We start from the raw sequence: 23,394 nt of genomic DNA on the forward strand, positions 1-23,394 counted from the left end.
GGCCCATATCCATTTCCAATGAAATCACCAATTGCCATGGTAATTGCTTGAGTACGGCCAGAGTCAGCCTGTAGCTTAATTCTAAATGCAGTGGGAAGAGTTTCCTGTTTTCGAGGTCTCTTACATGTGCTGCTGATATCAATGTCGGGATGATGTCTCTGGAAATGCACATGCATGTTAGAAGTGTTTCCCGTTCTATGAGTAACTTTTGTGACACGACAGACGACATGCGTTTTGTCTATGACACAATTTACCTTATTGTACTCCACTGGAAAACCAAAATGTGCCCACACAAGAAATGTAAATGTGACTGGAGGGTCTGTAATCTCATTATGACGCAGAGTTGCCATCCTGCAGTGTGTATATAAACTGCCGAGCGTGATCGATCACCCAAATCACATGACATGCACTTGGTTGGAAGACAAAAATGTTGTAAATATTATTATTATAATATTTAGTAAAAATACAGCTCTTATTAGTGGTTAGAAGTGTACTAATTACTATTTAATCCAATGTCAAGGAAGATAAAAATAGTTTTTGTGCCATAAGGTGAAGTGAGAGCTGGGTGAGCAGGGCGCGTTCGGTTCGACATGAAGGGGGTCGCACACCGGACGCGCAGCTCGGCGCCGCGCTGCGCAGCGCCACGTCTTTTAAATTCGAACACATTATTCTCTATGAGAGTACACACACCGGCGGCGCCTTTCGCCGTCTGTCCTGCCGCGGACAGTGTTCAAAATCCTGCCGCGCCACAGAGAGCCATTTACATAGTTTTATATTAAATTTACATTTATGTGTCTCAAATCGTAGTTAATGTATATACGGACTTAACCCTGTGCTGCAATATAAATTTAGTTTTATATTTATTTACAGAAATCAGAAAATTGCTGATGTTATCGGATTTTCAGGTGAGAGTTGTCCTAGACGTGGCGCGGCGCGGTGCTGAGCTGTCCGGTGTGCGGCCCCCTTAAGTATCGCGGTTCTTACCGTGGGTGGTGTATTGCATTTTTTCGGTTTGGTTTGAATATCGTTACACCCCTACTTATATGTAATGCTGGGAGTCAGATGCAGCCCATCGTTTGGCAAACTTCCCATTAGAGGCTGAGTTAGTGTCAACTGCACTGGAGGCTGATGTAGTGGCAACTTTCATCAGATACTTGTACATTCTGTGGAATATACTTAAGAAGTGGCCCTAAGGTGCAAAGGACATTGGCAACGCAGGCAATTCTAAATTCATAGACTATCACATGAAAATCATGAAGAAATGATTTGCTTCTTTCAAATCTACTCTTTACAAGAAGATTCCACTTGTTAACATTAGTTAAATCTTAATGTTAGTTAGTTAATATACCTGTTTTGGGCTAACATGAACTAATAATGAACAGTTGCATATGTATTAACAACTATTAATGAAGATAACTTAAAAGGTGACAGTGTTGATACATTGACGCAGCGATCCTAGAGGCAATTTTAGGATTTCAATATTAGGGGAGCTCAGCCCCCAATGAGGGTATGATTTAAATAATATATATATAATTTAATATATTGTTTGTATACTAGGGTAGGCATGAACAATACAGTAGGTTCAACACTAGCTATCAAGTTAATCCCTGAATACTGAATTATTTTCTAATCATTTTAAATAACCAGCTAATATTCATTGATATTTTTTAAAGAATATAGACAAATGTTATATTACTGTAATTTTCAAGATTGGCAAAATGTGCGTAAAATTAATACATTTAAAAGTGTTGTTCTCAACACATGTAATGTTTTAAGTGTGCTATTAATACATGTTATTTATATGTTAAAGTGTTATTTAAGTGTTATAATTATGTTTTTTAAAACATACTCGCAAAGTGAGATGTTATAGTGAGACCGTTGCAGTGTGTGTTGAAATAATTTGTCAACCATATTGTTCTGTGTTTTTATTTCCTGTCGTTGTGCAGGCTCATGACAGTTTAAACAGCCCCCTACGTCCATTTCATTTGATACCATTGATGTCTGTTCTAGGATGTAATAGCGTATGTTCCGCATCACTTTTAACAATAAAACCCACGTCAAAATGTTCTTCCAGGAACCAGTAACAAGGCCCAAATATATATATATATATATATATATATATATATATATATGCCCATACTTTGAAATTGAGATGGAAAACTATATATTTTAAATATATATATATATATGATTTAGTAACAGGACATATATTTTGGATTAAAAGTCATGTGTAATTTTATGTTGTTGTTGTTTCAGCAAAATGCTATTATTATTATTATTATTATTATTATTACTACTACTACTACTACTACTACTACTGACATAATGTGAAGGGAACTTTTGCTCAATCATTTTTTTGACAGATTCAAACACGTTTTGTCATTCATGGATAATTATGTAAGACCCATTTGCTCAGTGGTAATGTTTTGAGGGATTCCCTAATCCAACCCAAATAGAACATTTCATGACTTTTTATAACTCTACGATATAAAACTTGAGGCCAATGTCTGATTGGCGTTTATGTAAAGTGTAAGTATGCTTGGACAGATCATATGTTTAACTCCAAAAAATAGAAGGTTACAGGAAAAGGATGAGTGGCAGTCTCATGTACCTACTATCGGCCAATCACAGCCCTCTGCTGTCAGGATAGACCAGTCACAGTCATGATAATACTTGTTATTTGATCCTTCAGTCACAGCTTAGAAATCGAAACCAAAAGTATTTGGTAAAGCGCCATTTTAGACTGCTGCACCAACGACTACAAGTTCTATCATATTTCTTGGTAAGTCCAGTAATGTCCTTCTCATAACTTCCAAGAAGTTTTCATATACATATCTTGACGTGTGTGTGCATGCTTGTGCGTGTGGTATTTTTATTTATGATAAAACTCGATTGAGAGTTTACTGCAGGGTATACTCGAGGCATGAGGCAAAAGAGAACGTTAATCATAGTACATTTCTGCAAAACATGAATCAGTCCAGGTTTTCTCAACATTCACATCGAGGTCAACGTTTGTTTTCTATTTCCCTCAGTGTAGCCACATGTTCGGGTTGGGCCTTCCGAGGAAACGTGCTTCCATTCTTTAATTGTTTGCTGTTACCATGCTACATCGTCACCATGGAAACATTTGGATTCGTGCTGAATAAGAGAGGTACGTGAGAGCCCATTAATTAAGCCATATGTAGTTGAGTAAAGTTGGCAGTAAATTCACAGATTCGAACTTCCCGGGTCAATAACTCGTGAGCTAAACATTGTTACTGCACAAATATCACCTCTTTTTAATCGTAGTAATGTAGACAATCAGCTACAACCTAATTTTCCTCCAAACGAGCTTTCCCTCGCAGTGGTCAAAACACATTGATCTCTATGCGCAAGCGGCAGAGAGACAGATCCGAAGGGACCGTCTGCAAAGTGCAAAACCCGAAAAGCGTTACTACGAAAACAGTCAATAACTTCACTGTCACACAGTATACTGTCATCAAATTCAGTTCACACATCACTGCTGCCCTGATGGTTATACTACAACACTTATTTTGGGAAAAATATGTATTTTAAGTTGTATATACAATTGTAAATATATGATTTTTTTATGATTTTTATGAAAAATATTCAATAACTTCACTGTAATTTACTGTATTGTTGCCAAATTCAGTGCACACATCACTGCTGCCCAGATGGTTATACTACAACACTTATTTTTGGGAAAAATATGTATTTTAAGTTGTATATACAATTGTAAATATATGATTTTTATGAAAAAAATTCAATAACTTCACTGTAATTTACTGTATTGTTGCCAAATTCAGTTCACACATCACTGCTGCCCTTATGGTTATACTACAACACTTATTTTGGGAAAAATATATATTTCAAATTGTATATACAATTGTAAATGTAGAATTTTTATGATTTTTATGAAAAAAATTCAATAACTTCACTGTAATTTACTGTATTGTTGCCAAATTCAGTTCACACATCACTGCTGCCCTTATGGTTATACTACAACACTTATTTTGGGAAAAATATATATTTCAAATTGTATATACAATTGTAAATGTAGATTTTTTATGATTTTTATGAAAAATATTCAATAACTTCACTGTAATTTACTGTATTGTTGCCAAATTCAGTTCACACATCACTGCTGCCCTTATGGTTATACTACAACACTTATTTTGGGAAAAATATATATTTCAAATTGTATTGTAAATGTAGAATTTTTATGATTTTTATGAAAAAATTTCAATAACTTCACTGTAATTTACTGTATTGTTGCCAAATTCAGTTCACACATCACTGCTGCCCTTATGGTTATACTACAACACTTATTTTGGGAAAAATATATATTTCAAATTGTATATACAATTGTAAATGTAGAATTTTTATGATTTTTATGAAAAAAATTCAATAACTTCACTGTAATTTACTGTATTGTTGCCAAATTCAGTTCACACATCACTGCTGCCCTTATGGTTATACTACAACACTTATTTTGGGAAAAATATATATTTCAAATTGTATATACAATTGTAAATGTAGATTTTTTATGATTTTTATGAAAAATATTCAATAACTTCACTGTAATTTACTGTATTGTTGCCAAATTCAGTTCACACATCACTGCTGCCCTTATGGTTATACTACAACACTTATTTTGGGAAAAATATATATTTCAAATTGTATTGTAAATGTAGAATTTTTATGATTTTTATGAAAAAATTTCAATAACTTCACTGTAATTTACTGTATTGTTGCCAAATTCAGTTCACACATCACTGCTGCCCTTATGGTTATACTACAACACTTATTTTGGGAAAAATATATATTTCAAATTGTATATACAATTGTAAATGTAGATTTTTTATGATTTTTATGAAAAATATTCAATAACTTCACTGTAATTTACTGTATTGTTGCCAAATTCAGTTCACACATCACTGCTGCCCTTATGGTTATACTACAACACTTATTTTGGGAAAAATATATATTTCAAATTGTATTGTAAATGTAGAATTTTTATGATTTTTATGAAAAAATTTCAATAACTTCACTGTAATTTACTGTATTGTTGCCAAATTCAGTTCACACATCACTGCTGCCCTTATGGTTATACTACAACACTTATTTTGGGAAAAATATATATTTCAAATTGTATATACAATTGTAAATGTAGAATTTTTATGATTTTTATGAAAAAAATTCAATAACTTCACTGTAATTTACTGTATTGTTGCCAAATTCAGTTCACACATCACTGCTGCCCTTATGGTTATACTACAACACTTATTTTGGGAAAAATATATATTTCAAATTGTATATACAATTGTAAATGTAGATTTTTTATGATTTTTATAAAAAATATTCAATAACTTCACTGTAATTTACTGTATTGTTGCCAAATTCAGTTCACACATCACTGCTGCCCTTATGGTTATACTACAACACTTATTTTGGGAAAAATATATATTTCAAATTGTATTGTAAATGTAGAATTTTTATGATTTTTATGAAAAAATTTCAATAACTTCACTGTAATTTACTGTATTGTTGCCAAATTCAGTTCACACACCACTGCTGCCCGGATGGTTATACTACAACACTTATTTTGGGAAAAATATGTATTTTAAGTTGCATATACAATTGTAAATGTAGAATTTTTATGAAAAATATTTAATAACTTCACTGTAATTTACTGTATTGTTGCCAAATTCAGTTCACACACCACTGCTGCCCGGATGGTTATACTACAACACTTATTTTGGGAAAAATATGTATTTTAAGTTGTATATACAATTGTAAATATATGATTTTTTAATGATTTTTACAAAAAATATTCAATAACTTCACTGTAATTTACTGTATTGTTGCCAAATTCAGTGCACACGTCACTGCTGACCTTATGGTTATACTACAACACTTATTTTGGGAAAAATATGTATTTTAAGTTGTATATATAATAGTAAATATATGATTTTTATGAAAACAATTCAATAACTTCACTGTAATTTACTGTACTGTTGCCAAATTCAGTGCACACGTCACTGCTGACCTTATGGTTATACTACAACACTTATTTTGGGAAAAATATATATTTTAAATTGTATATACAATTGTAAATGTAGAATTTTTATGATTTTTATGAAAAAAATTCAATAACTTGACTGTAATTTACTGTATTGTTGCCAAATTCAGTTCACGCATCACTGCTGCCCTTATGGTTATACTACAACACTTATTTTGGGGAAAATATATATTTCAAATTGTATATACAATTGTAAATATATGATTTTTATGATTTTTATGAAAAAATTCAATAACTTCACTGTAATTTACTGTATTGTTGCCAAATTCAGTTCACACATCATTGCTGCCCTTATGATTATACTACAACACTTATTTTGGGAAAAATATATATTTCAAATTGTATATACAATTGTTAATATATGATTTTTATGAAAAAAATTAAATAACTTCACTGTAATTTACTGTACTGTTGCCAAATTCAGTTCACTCATCACTGCTGCCCTGATGGTTATACTACAACACTTATTTTGGGAAAAATATATATTTTAAATTGTATATACAATTGTAAATGTAGAATTTTTATGATTTTTATGAAAAAATTCAATAACTTCACTGTAATTTACTGTATTGTTGCCAAATTCAGTTCACACATCACTGCTGCCCTTATGGTTATACTACAACACTTATTTTGGGAAAAATATATATTTCAAATTGTATATACAATTGTAAATGTAGAATTTTTATGATTTTTATGAAAAAAATTCAATAACTTCACTGTAATTTACTGTATTGTTGCCAAATTCAGTGCACACGTCACTGCTGACCTTATGGTTATACTACAACACTTACTTTGGGAAAATATATATATTTTAAATTGTATATACAATTGTAAATGTAGAATTTTTATGATTTTTATGAAAAATTTTCAATAACTTCACTGTAATTTACTGTATTGTTGCCAAATTCAGTTCACACACCACTGCTGCCCGGATGGTTATACTACAACACTTATTTTGGGAAAAATATGTATTTTAAGTTGTATATACAATTGTAAATGTAGAATTTTTATGATTTTTATGAAAAATATTCAATAACTTCGCTGTACTTTACTGTACTGTTGCCAAATTCAGTTCACACATCACTGCTGTCCTGATGGTTATACTACAACACTTATTTTGGGAAAAATATATATTTTAAATTGTATATACAATTGTAAATGTAGAATTTTTATGATTTTTATGAAAAAAATTCAATAACTTGACTGTAATTTACTGTATTGTTGCCAAATTCAGTTCACGCATCACTGCTGCCCTTATGGTTATACTACAACACTTATTTTGGGAAAAATATATATTTCAAATTGTATATACAATTGTAAATATATGATTTTTATGATTTTTATGAAAAAATTCAATAACTTCACTGTAATTTACTGTATTGTTGCCATATTCAGTTCACACATCATTGCTGCCCTTATGATTATACTACAACACTTATTTTGGGAAAAATATATATTTCAAATTGTATATACAATTGTTAATATATGATTTTTATGAAAAAAATTAAATAACTTCACTGTAATTTACTGTACTGTTGCCAAATTCAGTTCACTCATCACTGCTGCCCTGATGGTTATACTACAACACTTATTTTGGGAAAAATATATATTTTAAATTGTATATACAATTGTAAATGTAGAATTTTTATGATTTTTATGAAAAAATTCAATAACTTCACTGTAATTTACTGTATTGTTGCCAAATTCAGTTCACACATCACTGCTGCCCTTATGGTTATACTACAACACTTATTTTGGGAAAAATATATATTTTAAATTGTATATACAATTGTAAATGTAGATTTTTTATGATTTTTATGAAAAATATTCAATAACTTCACTGTAATTTACTGTATTGTTGCCAAATTCAGTTCACACATCACTGCTGCCCTTATGGTTATACTACAACACTTATTTTGGGAAAATATATATATTTTAAATTGTATATACAATTGTAAATGTAGAATTTTTATGATTTTTATGAAAAATTTTCAATAACTTCACTGTAATTTACTGTATTGTTGCCAAATTCAGTTCACACACCACTGCTGCCCGGATGGTTATACTACAACACTTATTTTGGGGAAAATATGTATTTTAAGTTGTATACAATTGTAAAAATATGATTTTTATGATTTTTATGAAAAATATTCAATAACTTCACTGTAATTTACTGTATTGTTGCCAAATTCAGTTCACACATCACTGCTGCCCTTATGGTTATACTACAACACTTATTTTGGGGAAAATATGTATTTTAAGTTGTATATACAATTGTAAATGTAGAATTGTTATGATTTTTATGAAAAATATTCAATAACTTCACTGTAATTTACTGTAATGTTGCCAAATTCAGTTCACACACCACTGCTGCCCTGATGGTTATACTACAACACTTATTTTGGGAAAAATATGTATTTTAAATTGTATATACAATTGTAACTGTAGATTTTTTATGATTTTTATGAAAAATTTTCAATAACTTCACTGTAATTTACTGTATTGTTGCCAAATTCAGTTCACACACCACTGCTGCCCGGATGGTTATACTACAACACTTATTTTGGGGAAAATATGTATTTTAAGTTGTATACAATTGTAAAAATATGATTTTTATGATTTTTATGAAAAATATTCAATAACTTCACTGTAATTTACTGTATTGTTGCCAAATTCAGTTCACACATCACTGCTGCCCTTATGGTTATACTACAACACTTATTTGGGGAAAATATGTATTTTAAGTTGTATATACAATTGTAAATGTAGAATTGTTATGATTTTTATGAAAAATATTCAATAACTTCACTGTAATTTACTGTAATGTTGCCAAATTCAGTTCACACACCACTGCTGCCCTGATGGTTATACTACAACACTTATTTTGGGAAAAATATGTATTTTAAATTGTATATACAATTGTAACTGTAGATTTTTTATGATTTTTATGAAAAATATTCAATAACTTCACTGTAATTTACTGTATTGTTGCCAGATTCAGTGCACACACCACTGCTGTCCTGATGGTTATACTACAACACTTATTTTGGGAAAAATATATATTTTAAATTGTATATACAATTGTAAATGTAGAATTTTTATGATTTTTATGAAAAATATTCAATAACTTCACTGTAATTTACTGTATTGTTGCCAGATTCAGTGCACACACCACTGCTGCCCTGATGGTTATACTACAACATTTATTTTGGGAAAAATATGTATTTTAAATTGTATATACAATTGTAAATGTAGATTTTTTATGATTTTTATGAAAAATATTCAATAACTTCACTGTAATTTACTGTAAATACTGTAAATTATCACATTTTATCGTGAAAAAACGTGATAATTTAAGTTGAGAAAACTTAATTTCTTTAGGTGTTACCAATTGAAGTAATTTTTTTAAGTTGATCCAACTGTTCACTTTTTACAGGTGGTTATATTACAACACTTTTTTGGGGAAAATATTTTTGTATAATCTTATGATTTTTTTATTATTACAAATATTCAATAACTTTACTTTTACATACTGCATTAATGCCTCATTTAACCCTTATTCACTGTTGGGGGTCAAAATGACCCCATTGGACTTTTCCTTCATTTTTTAACAGTGTTACCTTCATCTCAGGGGCATAAAACTCTGTGCCTTTTCCTAAATAATCTATCTAAACATGCACAAAAAAAACTGGGCTTGATTTGGTTGTTCTAAAGGTGTGTACATTTTTTTTTACCACTTAACGTGTTTGGGGTCAAAATGACCCCACATTGAAACTAAATGGGAAAATGAAAAAAATGACTTTTTTTAATTTTGTTTGTCAAAAGAATAAAAGTAAATCCATTATACATATGAAAATTTCTACAAATAAACCAAGGTCTGGTTCTAGAGCATAAATAAAAAGTAGAACGAACTTTCTATCACACACACACACACACACACACACACACACACACACACACACACACACACACACACACACACACACACACTCACACACACACACACACACACAGACATGAATGTGACTGCAACAGAGAGCATTTTTACAGAAATTGGCAAATAAAATAAACAAAACTGGCATAAATCTAAAAAAAATTACATTTAAATCAAGGTCTGGTCCTAGAGCATAAACCCAAAGTGGAACGAACTTTCTATCTCACACACACACACACACATACACACACACACATACACACACACACACATACACACACACACGTATGTCACTGCAACAGAGACAATTTTTATAGAAATTGGAAAATAAAATCAACTAAACTGGCATAAATCTGAAAAATGTCACATATGCTACTTGGAACAAGCTTAACCCCCAATCGCTCTTTAAAAGTTTGGGGTCATCCTTTTTTAAATACATCACTGATGCGCAGTACTTTGTTTGAGACAAAGTACAAAACTAAACAAATAGTTTTTTGTTTTGTTTTTCAAATGCATGATAAAAGAGCCTAATTTTTCAGTAATGTTTATTTATTCTTTATACAAACATGAAAATCTATGAAGACAAAACGTTACATTTTCTTTATTTTTCTACATTTTCCATAATTGTAAAAAAAAAAAAAAAAAAAGGGGTGCATGCTTGTCTCATGGCTTTTGCCCATAAGCCAATCAAATGATAGTTGCAGAGTGTGACTAAATCAGTAGCCAGTCAGTAGCAACTTTCAATTAATCACTACCTGTATCACTGCATGCACACATTAAAATTGCTCCTGATTGGCTAGTGAAGTCTGGTAGAGCTAGATTTTTTGTTTTTGTCTGTAAGAACTACTTTCGGAAAAGAATCTTTTCATACATTTTGAATCGTCTGACATTTTTTTCTTCAGTCAAGTTCCATCGTTACATGTAAGTAATATTTTGTTTTTGTGGCCTATAATGTAGTTAGTTGAATGATTCTTACCTGTTCAGACTGTAATTATGTATGTATATATATATATATATATATATATATATACACATATATATATATACCTTGTCTAACCTATCATATATTAAGTTATTAATCAAATTATATACTTGAATCTGGGCTGTCCATCTAATGTTAAGTTAGTAACAAAATAGCAAAATGAACTAAATCAGAAATGAATGTGTTTAACCAATTCTGAGGGAGGTCTGATATTATATTTAAAGGGAAATGATCGATTGTCATTTGCACACTTTTAACAAGTTAATGAAGAGTGATCGACATTTTCATTGACATTGGCACTGGCACTTCGTGAAAAGGAGTATCATGAATTGATTGACATTTCAGCACTTCGTGAACAGGGACAGCAACCTTAGCATAACATGTAAATTCCTGCCGCGCATTTGTTTTGTTGACAAATAAAGGAAAACAAAAAGAAAAAAAAATTGTGAGGCAGTGTCTCGTAAATAGGCATTTCATAAATAACTAATTATACAATAAAAATAGGAATTTAAAAGGTGTTGACTAGTAAATTTACTAAACATTAATTTACTAAGTGACAAAGTAATTGTCTGGACATTTTAATGGATAATAAAAAGAGTAAATTTAAAATGATTTAATAAATGAGAAATTTAAAACATCAAAAATAATACAAAAAAGCAAACAAAACCGTTAAAAATGCATGAATGATTAAATAGTGTAATTTAATGTTGAAAATGCATTTTCAAAATATAAATAAATTACTGGATTCTCAAAATGAATCACAATTTTTTTTGCTCTACATATTGATAAATACACGTGCATTTATATGTATATAAAAAGGGACATATGATTACCCTATGGATGAACAGTTCCCTGCACAGTTATGATTTATTATTATTACATTTACATTAACTTATTAATAGGCTTTTTTATGGCATCTAAATGATTCTCTCTGTAACAATAAGGTGATGTATCATACTTTGGGATGTTCTTTCAGCAAATATGAATGCAATTTTATTCATGCAATCATGTTGATTACTTGTGAAAAATCAACATGAATTAATAAAAAAGATATGCAATTAATCTGATGAATGATTTAAATTGATGGGCAGCCCTAAATCAGTTTTTTTAAAAGTGCCTACTGTATCCTTACATACATGGGCCTACTTGTCTTATTGACAAAATATTTTACTACACAAACTGACTGTATCTTGATGAAAAGATTTGTCTGTTCCCTTTGTCCTAGCTTCGAAAGGCAATTTGAAACAATATGGGTAGAGTTAAAAAAGGACAGAGAGTTCAGAGGAAAAACTTGTGTGCAATGACTGGTGGAATGGATGCTTTGGTCAGAACAATGAAGAGTATTAACATTACAAAGAGAGATACAGGATATTCCTCAGAAATCTGGTCTGAACTCTCTCAGACTCTGTTTGGTCAAGATCATAATAAAAACCGTCATTGGCTATGGGTCATGTGGACCACAAATCGAAATGGAGTAAGAGATTTGGTTTGTAACACACAGATGAATGATGCTCAGGTAATGGATAAAAAAACAACTGATTGTAAAACTGAGGAGACATCAGTATGCAACACAGACAAAACTAATGAAGAGAGACATGTTACAGAAGCATGTACTAAAGACAGTGGGACAGAAGAAGGAAGGAAGGAAGTTGTCACTGAGGTTGTTGAAGTATCAGACAGAACTGAACCAGAAGATGAACACGAGAATGTGTCATTGGATAGTATAGTTCAAGTGGAGGAAGTGATCACTGATGTTGTTGAAGTATCAGACAGAACTGACACAGAAGATGAACAGGAGAATGTGTCATTAAATAGTATAGTTCAAGTGGAGGAAGTGATCACTGATGTTGTTGAAGTATCAGACAGAACTGACACAGAAGATGAACAGGAGAATGTGTCATTGGATAGTATAGTTCAAGTGGAGGAAGTGATCACTGATGTTGTTGAAGTATCAGACAGAACTGACACAGAAGATGAACAGGAGAATGTGTCATTAAATAGTATAGTTCAAGTGGAGGAAGTGATCACTGATGTTGTTGAAGTATCAGACAAAACTGACACAGAAGGTGAACCGGAGAATGTGTCATTGGAGAGCAGAGTCCCATCTGAACGTGGAGAAACAGGGAACAAAAAACAATGGAGAAAGATGACAGTGGTTTCAAAAAGGTTCATAATTACAGTGAACAGAAAGAAATGGCAAACAATTGTTCCACGGCGTGGTTCAACGAAACTAAGACAACCGTGGACCCATATATTCTACAACAGTTTCAGACAGAAAAACCCCTGTTGTACCCTTGCCTTCAAGAGCCAGCATATTAAAACTCCTCACAGCCGGAAAATTAATAGTCCATATTTAAATATTACAGCAGTTTGTACATTTCCTTCCTGCAGTGCAAAATACTTCTTTAAAAAGAAAAAGGAGCCAGTGGGAGACAACCCAGTGAAGATATCTGTGCTACAAAGAGGAAAAATTGCACACAAAAAAAGTGAAAGAAAATTCAGACCAGCATCAAACACAAGAAGAGGGAGAATTGCAAGAGCCCTACACAAAGGAGTTAGCCAATTCTTCTACAGAAAACTAAAACAAACACCCGTTCCTGAACTAATTTCAGGAAACATAACCCGAAGTCTGAACAAAAATGTTCTAAAAGTGATAAGTTCAGAAATTAGAAAGAGTAAAAGAATTCATGACGACATGTTCATTGAGATGTACCTCACTCAAAATATCATGAAGGAATGTGACATCAAATTTCACAAAATGCCTGGGTACATACAGCACTTTCAAGTGGACCCCTTCGGTGTGCACATGTACACTGAAACAGGAGTAAGCATAGTGGTGCAACACCTAAGAAAAAAGACTCCACTGGCCTTATACCTAGATGCTACAGGAAATGTTGCATCAAAAGTTCCTGGTCAGACCAAAAGAGTCCTTTACTACTCTCTCACTCTGCCTGGATGTGGTCAAAATGCACCTCCCCTCCCCGTCTGTGAAATGCTGACAAATGAACACTCTATACCACCAATCACATTCTGGATGATGCAGTTCCTCCGAAAACTATCACAGTATACAAAACTAAGAATTCATCAGATAGAAACAGACTATAGCTGGGCACTACTCCAAAGTGTTCTTCTGGCATTCAACAGGGAGAGCATTGTCAGCTACTTGGACAGGGCTTTTGACATTTGTTCAAAACTGAAGACATGGAAGGATATCGGAGCATTTACAGTGCTACATATATGTTCTGCACATGTGCTCAAAGCTGTCTCTCAGTCATTTGGGAGAAAAACGGCAGACAAAGGTTTGAAGGATTTTGCAACATTTGCATTTGCCAGGTTGCAAAACACTACCTCAATGACCACAGCCCTCAAAATCTTCCGCTCACTGTGCACTGTATTAATGGGGAAATACAGCACCAGTACTGTCAGGATTAATCTGAAGGCCATCCAGGACTTAATAAAAGAAGGCAAGATTCCCGACATGGAAGAGACTGACAACTTACAGAACAGCCCCTTAACTCAGGAAGAAAATGATGTGGACAGAGCAAATGCCCGCACAATTGTTGGCAGATCTCCCTTCACATACGAATTCAAGAAGGTCTTGAAGGAGGTACAGGAAGAGCTTGGAAAAGAGGAGTCAAAGACTACAAATGATGAAGAAAATGTGTACTTCTGCCCTGGCATTGTTGATGTCCTTTTTGACAACTATCTTGGCATTTTTCCACTTTGGAGTGGTCTGCTGTTAGGGGATTTGAAAAGGTATGCAGATGGCAAAGAAGATGACAGCTCCATGCCAAGTAAAACAAGGGACACAAATTGCCATGTTGAGCGATGGTTCGGAATCGTGAAACACTCAATTCTGAAAAAACAAAGGCGATTGAGACCAGGAGCATTTGTCAGAAAAATGTATGGCTCTTTACAGGGGAGGTACAGAGAACACATCATGGCTCATAACTTCTCTGAACATTTGCTACTTAGACCCATCTCAAGAAAAGACATAACTCAATCTCAGGAAGGTTGGGCAAAGAGAGATGGTTCAAAGCCTCAAACCGCCAACTCCAAATTTTACACTCCTCCACTCACTGTTCCAATTCCAAAGAAAACAAAGGCAACCAAGAAAAAAAGCAAAGATGTCAATAACAGTAGTATTGACTTCAAATGTAAAATGTCAGAGACTACCACAGAGGTATGATCATTTAAATTACTAAAATCAACTCATGGTAATTTGTAGAGCCTAAAGCCACCTATAGCACTATAAGGAGCTATACAAATAGTATTTTTATCTTATCTTCTAATTTTTTCTCATTTAAAAAATATGAAAAATATTCATTCATATTCATACACCAAATGAAATGGGTTAGTTTAATGACAGTTGTCTGTACAAGGACAGTAGAATGTGCTGTCAGAGTAGCTAACATTTAAAATGTAATTAATTAATATGTAATTAATTAATATGGAATTTTCAAATACTGTGTGAAGTAATTACAGTTCTCTTCTTCATATCCTTGTAGGTTGATGCCCTTTGGAAATGCAAACCAACTGAAATAGTTGTTGCGGTTATAAGGCATGAACAGAGCCTGAATTTCACCCTGCGGCACAAAGAGTTCCATACTTTAAGGCCGGATGAGTTCATTGTAGGCGAGGCAAGTTTCTCATTAAAACTGTTGTACCACTTTAATCTATTTGTTGACGATTTTGAATCATTAATCTTCTGTACAATATTTTAGGCGATTGAATGTTACATTGGAGCCATCCTTAATTCAACAAGTACTGCTGGCCGGCTATACCACCTGAATCACTACACCATCGATGTCATTTTACACAAATCGAGAGAAGAAATGGCCAGGCAAGGGTTAAGAAATGTAAGAACCTCTGTACTTATTTAATATGTATTTTGTTGCGCTGTCAAAGGATGAATCGTGATTAATCGCGTTTGATATTAAATATCTAACAACGACAAACAATTGAAAGGAATTCACAACTCATTGCAAGCATGTCTCTATTGTTTCTGTATACAAAATGCAGTTGTTCTTTTTTCATTTTCACACATTGTATCAGGTCACATTTGATGACTATGATGGAGCCATTGGATTTGTCAACACAGCAAAAGTACACTGGAAGTTTGTGGTGAGTATAGAGCTCATCGTGTAATAATTTGTGGCTAACATATCATTCGTCTTTCAAAATTATTATTATTAACAGCATTTCTGCACAGTTCATGGTTTGTGTATTTAAAGCCCATCAGCCTTACAATGCTATAAATATTTATATGAATATAGTGAAGTAAATTCAACTACAAATACATATATTTTGTATTATTATTATTATTATTATTAAATATTTTATATATCACAAATAATATATTTATTTTATATTGCTATCAGTATGTCTTATCAATTTATGTGAAAACAGTTATGTGTATGGAGGCCAAAATTAGCAAAACTTGACAGTATGTGAGTCCTTTACAATGTTAAAAGGACCAATTTTTTTAATTAATTCCTTTTCAAGGTACTTTTATGGATGAAGTAATAATTAAAATGTTAAATGTATCATTTATCATGTTTAACAAATGTTAAACATACATGTATGTTCTGTTAAAAAAAAAGTAGGATAACAGTGAAAATTGTTACAGTTTTACATTTAAAATGTACAGACATTTTAAGAAAGAAATTATTACATGTTGTGTTGACAGTTTGTCTTGAGCTGTAGAAAATCAGTAATGAGGTGGCCTTGACACCATTGGATTACTGGTCCCTATTCATGTAAAGATTTGAGTCTTAATGGAATGGTAAAATTATATGCTTTTTTTTTTCAACAGTATCTTCATGCCCTTTCAAAACACATTTTTGTGGTTGACCCTATGCAAGGGTCAAACGAAGTGAAGGACTCCAAAAAAGCCTGCTACAAATTTGGGTAATATAAGATGGATTATGGAAACTATTGGGAAAGTTATTAAAAATGGAAATAAAAAACACTAAACCTTTACTTTTTAGAGAGTATTTCAAGATGCGACGGAATAGACTTGGAAAGGAGGACTGGGTTAACATCAAGTGGAAGCCTGGAAAGATAACCCACACCTTCCAAAAAGATGGTACCAATTGTGGGGTCTTTGTGATGCAGGTAATTCTATGAAACATATTAATATTAGGATAGATGTGATAACACATACTGTATTTTTACTGTATAAGACACAATACATGTACTTATGCCATCCGTACAGATGGCCAAGATGACAGTGATGGAGTTTCCAAACATTCCACGGATGTTTGAGATTGACTCATCAAAGCAAGCTCTTCAAAATCTAAGAAGAGACATGGCTGACGACATTCTAAAAGGATCAGGTATCATATATATTACAATTATGTATACTTATTACAAACTTAACAGTTCATGTGTATGTATAAAATGTATTTCAGTTCCAAACATTGACTTCTGTTCCTTCTGTGGAAATAAAGACCTGCCAAAAACTGTGGATGCTGTTTGGGTGAGATTTATACTTTAATTGTTTTAAAATGTACAGTAGATAATGTAGTGGATTATGTAAAACATCTGGAGTGAAATTCCATGGATTATTTTAAAATCTTTCATTATTGTAACACTTTTATGCATAGGATTCCTAAAGCATATAATTGATATAATTATTTATCCCCTTATAGATTCAGTGTGGAGCTTGTGCGAGATGGTTTCACATACGATGTCTTGGAATGACAGCAGCACAAATACCACGCAAAGCTATCCCTTGGTATTGTGCTATGTGCAAAGCAAGTTAAGAGGCCGTAGGAGAGTTTGACAATATGTCTTGTCATTGACTATATTTGGCTCTATAGAAAATCTCCCAGGATTATGCAAAGGTTGTACAAAGGTTGTAAGTTTCTATCACAGTAAAATCTTTGTTAGCAGCACAAATACCACGCAAAGCTATCCCTTGGTATTGTGCTATGTGCAAAGCAAGTTAAGAGGCCATAGGAGAGTTTGACAATATCTCTTGTCATTGACTATATTTGGCTCTATAGAAAATCTCCCAGGATTATGCAAAGGTTGTACAAAGGTTGTAAGTTTCTATCACAGTAAAATCTTTGTTAATTTTTTTTTTCATCTTTGTTATTTTTCATAATAAAACATTTTCCCAAAAATAAATTACAGTGAAGTTACTGAATATTTTTCATAAAAATTATACATTTCCAATTGTATATACAATTGGAAATATATATTTTTCCCAAAATAAGTGTTGTAGTATAACCATAAGGGCAGCAGTGATGTGTGAACTGAATTTGGCAACATTACAGTGAAGTTATTGAATATATTTCATAAAAATCATAAAAATTCTACATTTACAATTGTATATACAATTTAAAATACATATTTTTCCCAAAATAAGTGTTGTAGTATAACCATCAGGGCAGCAGTGGTGTGTGCACTGAATCTGGCAACAATACAGTAAATTACAGTGAAGTTATTGAATATCTTTCATAAAAATCATAAAAATTCTACATTTACAATTGTATATACAATTAAAATATATATTTTTCCCAAAATAAGTGTTGTAGTATAACCATCAGGGCAGCAGTGGTGTGTGCACTGAATCTGGCAACAAAACAGTAAAGTACAGTGAAGTTATTGAATATTTTTCATAAAAATCATAAAAAATCTACATTTACAATTGTATATACAATTTAAAATACATATTTTTCCCAAAATAAGTGTTGTAGTATAACCATCAGGGCAGCAGTGGTGTGTGCACTGAATCTGGCAACAATACAGTAAATTACAGTGAAGTTATTGAATATTTTTCATAAAAATCATAAAAATTCTACATTTACAATTGTATATACAACTTAAAATACATATTTTTCCCAAAATAAGTGTTGTAGTATAACCATCCGGGCAGCAGTGGTGTGTGAACTGAATTTGGCAACAATACAGTAAATTACAGTGAAGTTATTGAAAATTTTTCATAAAAATCATAAAAATTCTACATTTACAATTGTATATACAATTTAAAATATATATTTTTCCCAAAATAAGTGTTGTAGTATAACCATCAGGACAGCAGTGGTGTGTGAACTGAATTTGGCAACAATACAGTAAATTACAGTGAAGTTATTGATTTTTTTCATAAAAATCATAAAAATTCTACATTTACAATTGTATATACAATTTAAAATATATATTTTTCCCAAAATAAGTGTTGTAGTATAACCATCAGGACAGCAGTGATGTGTGAACTGAATTTGGCAACAGTACAGTAAAGTACAGCGAAGTTATTGAATATTTTTCATAAAAATCATAAAAATTCTACATTTACAATTGTATATACAACTTAAAATACATTTTTTTCCCAAAATAAGTGTTGTAGTATAACCATCCGGGCAGCAGTGGTGTGTGAACTGAATTTGGCAACAATACAGTAAATTACAGTGAAGTTATTGAATATTTTTTCATAAAAATCATAAAAAATCTACATTTACAATTGTATATACAATTTAAAATATATATTTTTCCCAAAATAAGTGTTGTAGTATAACCATAAGGGCAGCAGTGATGTGTGAACTGAATTTGGCAACAATACAGTGAATTACAGTGAAGTTATTGAATATTTTTCATAAAAATCATAAAAATTCTACATTTACAATTGTATATACAATTTAAAATATATATTTTTCCCAAAATAAGTGTTGTAGTATAAACATCAGGGCAGCAGTGATGAGTGCACTGAATTTGGCAACAGTACAGTAAATTACAGTGAAGTTATTGAATTGTTTTCATAAAAATCATATATTTACAATTGTATATACAACTTAAAATACATATCTTTCCCAAAGTAAGTGTTGTAGTATAACCATAAGGTCAGCAGTGACGTGTGCACTGAATTTGGCAACAATACAGTAAATTACAGTGAAGTTATTGAATTTTTTTCATAAAAATCATAAAAATTCTACATTTACAATTGTATATACAATTTGAAATATATATTTTTCCCAAAATAAGTGTTGTAGTATAACCATAAGGGCAGCAGTGATGTGTGAACTGAATTTGGCAACAATACAATAAAGTACAGTGAAGTTATTGAATATTTTTCATAAAAATCATAAAAAATCTACATTTACAATTGTATATACAATTTAAAATACATATTTTTCCCAAAATAAGTGTTGTAGTATAACCATCAGGACAGCAGTGGTGTGTGAACTGAATTTGGCAACAATACAGTAAATTACAGTGAAGTTATTGATTTTTTTCATAAAAATCATAAAAATTCTACATTTACAATTGTATATACAATTTAAAATATATATTTTTCCCAAAATAAGTGTTGTAGTATAACCATCAGGACAGCAGTGATGTGTGAACTGAATTTGGCAACAGTACAGTAAAGTACAGCGAAGTTATTGAATATTTTTCATAAAAATCATAAAAATTCTACATTTACAATTGTATATACAACTTAAAATACATATTTTTCCCAAAATAAGTGTTGTAGTATAACCATAAGGGCAGCAGTGATGTGTGAACTGAATTTGGCAACAATACAGTAAATTACAGTGAAGTTATTGAATATTTTTCATAAAAATCATAAAAAATCTACATTTACAATTGTATATACAATTTAAAATATATATTTTTCCCAAAATAAGTGTTGTAGTATAACCATAAGGGCAGCAGTGATGTGTGAACTGAATTTGGCAACAATACAGTAAATTACAGTGAAGTTATTGAATATTTTTCATAAAAATCATAAAAAATCTACATTTACAATTGTATATACAATTTAAAATATATATTTTTCCCAAAATAAGTGTTGTAGTATAACCATAAGGGCAGCAGTGGTGTGTGAACTGAATTTGGCAACAATACAGTAAATTACAGTGAAGTTATTGAATATTTTTCATAAAAATCATAAAAAATCTACATTTACAATTGTATATACAATTTGAAATATATATTTTTCCCAAAATAAGTGTTGTAGTATAACCATAAGGGCAGCAGTGATGTGTGAACTGAATTTGGCAACAATACAGTAAATTACAGTGAAGTTATTGCTTTTTTTTTCATAAAAATCATAAAAATCATATATTTACAATTGTATACAACTTAAAATACATATTTTTCCCAAAATAAGTGTTGTAGTATAACCATCCGGGCAGCAGTGGTGTGTGAACTGAATTTGGCAACAATACAGTAAATTACAGTGAAGTTATTGAATATTTTTCATAAAAATCATAAAAAATCTACATTTACAATTGTATATACAATTTGAAATATATATTTTTCCCAAAATAAGTGTTGTAGTATAACCATCAGGACAGCAGTGGTGTGTGAACTGAATTTGGCAACAATACAGTAAATTACAGTGAAGTTATTGATTTTTTTCATAAAAATCATAAAAATTCTACATTTACAATTGTATATACAATTTAAAATATATATTTTTCCCAAAATAAGTGTTGTAGTATAACCATCAGGACAGCAGTGATGTGTGAACTGAATTTGGCAACAGTACAGTAAAGTACAGCGAAGTTATTGAATATTTTTCATAAAAATCATAAAAATTCTACATTTACAATTGTATATACAACTTAAAATACATATTTTTCCCAAAATAAGTGTTGTAGTATAACCATAAGGGCAGCAGTGATGTGTGAACTGAATTTGGCAACAATACAGTAAATTACAGTGAAGTTATTGAATATTTTTCATAAAAATCATAAAAAATCTACATTTACAATTGTATATACAATTTAAAATATATATGTTTCCCAAAATAAGTGTTGTAGTATAACCATAAGGGCAGCAGTGATGTGTGAACTGAATTTGGCAACAATACAGTAAATTACAGTGAAGTTATTGAAAATTTTTCATAAAAATCATAAAAATTCTACATTTACAATTGTATATACAATTTAAAATATATATATTTTCCCAAAATAAGTGTTGTAGTATAACCATAAGGGCAGCAGTGATGTGTGAACTGAATTTGGCAACAATACAGTAAATTACAGTGAAGTTATTGAATATTTTTCATAAAAATCATAAAAAATCTACATTTACAATTGTATATACAATTTAAAATATATATTTTTCCCAAAATAAGTGTTGTAGTATAACCATAAGGGCAGCAGTGGTGTGTGAACTGAATTTGGCAACAATACAGTAAATTACAGTGAAGTTATTGAATATTTTTCATAAAAATCATAAAAAATCTACATTTACAATTGTATATACAATTTGAAATATATATTTTTCCCAAAATAAGTGTTGTAGTATAACCATAAGGGCAGCAGTGATGTGTGAACTGAATTTGGCAACAATACAGTAAATTACAGTGAAGTTATTGCTTTTTTTTCATAAAAATCATAAAAATCATATATTTACAATTGTATACAACTTAAAATACATATTTTTCCCAAAATAAGTGTTGTAGTATAACCATCCGGGCAGCAGTGGTGTGTGAACTGAATTTGGCAACAATACAGTAAATTACAGTGAAGTTATTGAATATTTTTCATAAAAATCATAAAAAATCTACATTTACAATTGTATATACAATTTGAAATATATATTTTTCCCAAAATAAGTGTTGTAGTATAACCATAAGGGCAGCAGTGATGTGTGAACTGAATTTGGCAACAATACAGTAAATTACAGTGAAGTTATTGAATTTTTTTCATAAAAATCATAAAAAATCTACATTTACAATTGTATATACAATTTAAAATATATATTTTCCCCAAAATAAGTGTTGTAGTATAAACATCAGGGCAGCAGTGATGTGTGAACTGAATTTGGCAACAGTACAGTAAAGTACAGCGAAGTTATTGAAATTTTTTCATAAAAATCATAAAAATTCTACATTTACAATTGTATATACAATTTGAAATATATATTTTTCCCAAAATAAGTGTTGTAGTATAAACATCAGGGCAGCAGTGATGAGTGAACTGAATTTGGCAACCGTACAGTAAATTACAGTGAAGTTATTGAATTTTTTTCATAAAAATCATATATTTACAATTGTATATACAACTTAAAATACATATTTTTCCCAAAATAAGTGTTGTAGTATAACCATAAGGGCAGCAGTGATGTGTGAACTGAATCTGGCAACAATACAGTAAATTACAGTGAAGTTATTGAATATTTTTCATAAAAATCATAAAAAATCTACATTTACAATTGTATATACAATTTAAAATATATATTTTCCCCAAAATAAGTGTTGTAGTATAAACATCAGGGCAGCAGTGATGTGTGAACTGAATTTGGCAACAGTACAGTAAATTACAGTGAAGTTATAGAATTTTTTTCATAAAAATCATATATTTACAATTGTATATACAACTTAAAATACATATTTTTCCCAAAATAAGTGTTGTAGTATAACCATAAGGGCAGCAGTGA

At 30.9% G+C, this 23,394-nt stretch overlaps 2 protein-coding genes across 3 annotated transcripts in view; both read left to right on the plus strand.

Annotated features, from left to right (window-relative positions):
* Nucleotides 1-2,706: 2,706 nt before the first annotated feature.
* The window catches only part of LOC311289077 (NACHT, LRR and PYD domains-containing protein 12-like), a 61,253-nt gene continuing 40,565 nt past the window's right edge, over nucleotides 2,707-23,394 (plus strand). Inside the window, exons 1-2 of the mRNA XM_084406836.1 lie at nucleotides 2,707-2,782; nucleotides 3,033-3,151. The gene's annotated coding sequence lies outside the window, so the exon portion shown is untranslated. The remainder of the gene's footprint in view (nucleotides 2,783-3,032; nucleotides 3,152-23,394) is intronic.
* LOC311289205 (uncharacterized protein) lies at nucleotides 7,003-18,123 on the plus strand. 2 transcript variants are annotated; one of them, XM_084407017.1, is made up of 9 exons: nucleotides 7,003-15,181; nucleotides 15,507-15,638; nucleotides 15,723-15,857; nucleotides 16,054-16,122; nucleotides 16,814-16,908; nucleotides 16,989-17,115; nucleotides 17,216-17,336; nucleotides 17,412-17,479; nucleotides 17,652-18,123. In XM_084407017.1, the coding sequence occupies exons 1-9, from the start codon at nucleotides 12,248-12,250 to the stop codon at nucleotides 17,763-17,765; spliced, it is 3,795 nt and encodes a 1,264-aa protein (XP_084263143.1). In that variant the 5' UTR covers nucleotides 7,003-12,247; the 3' UTR covers nucleotides 17,766-18,123. The 2 variants fall into 2 exon arrangements, with proteins under 2 accessions (XP_084263143.1, XP_084263142.1); XM_084407016.1 differs by having other exon boundaries at nucleotides 17,216-17,479.

This window comes from Rutilus rutilus (assembly GCF_951802725.1).
Source record: "Rutilus rutilus genome assembly, chromosome: 4".
In the NCBI taxonomy this organism is placed as follows: Eukaryota; Metazoa; Chordata; class Actinopteri; order Cypriniformes; family Leuciscidae; genus Rutilus; species Rutilus rutilus.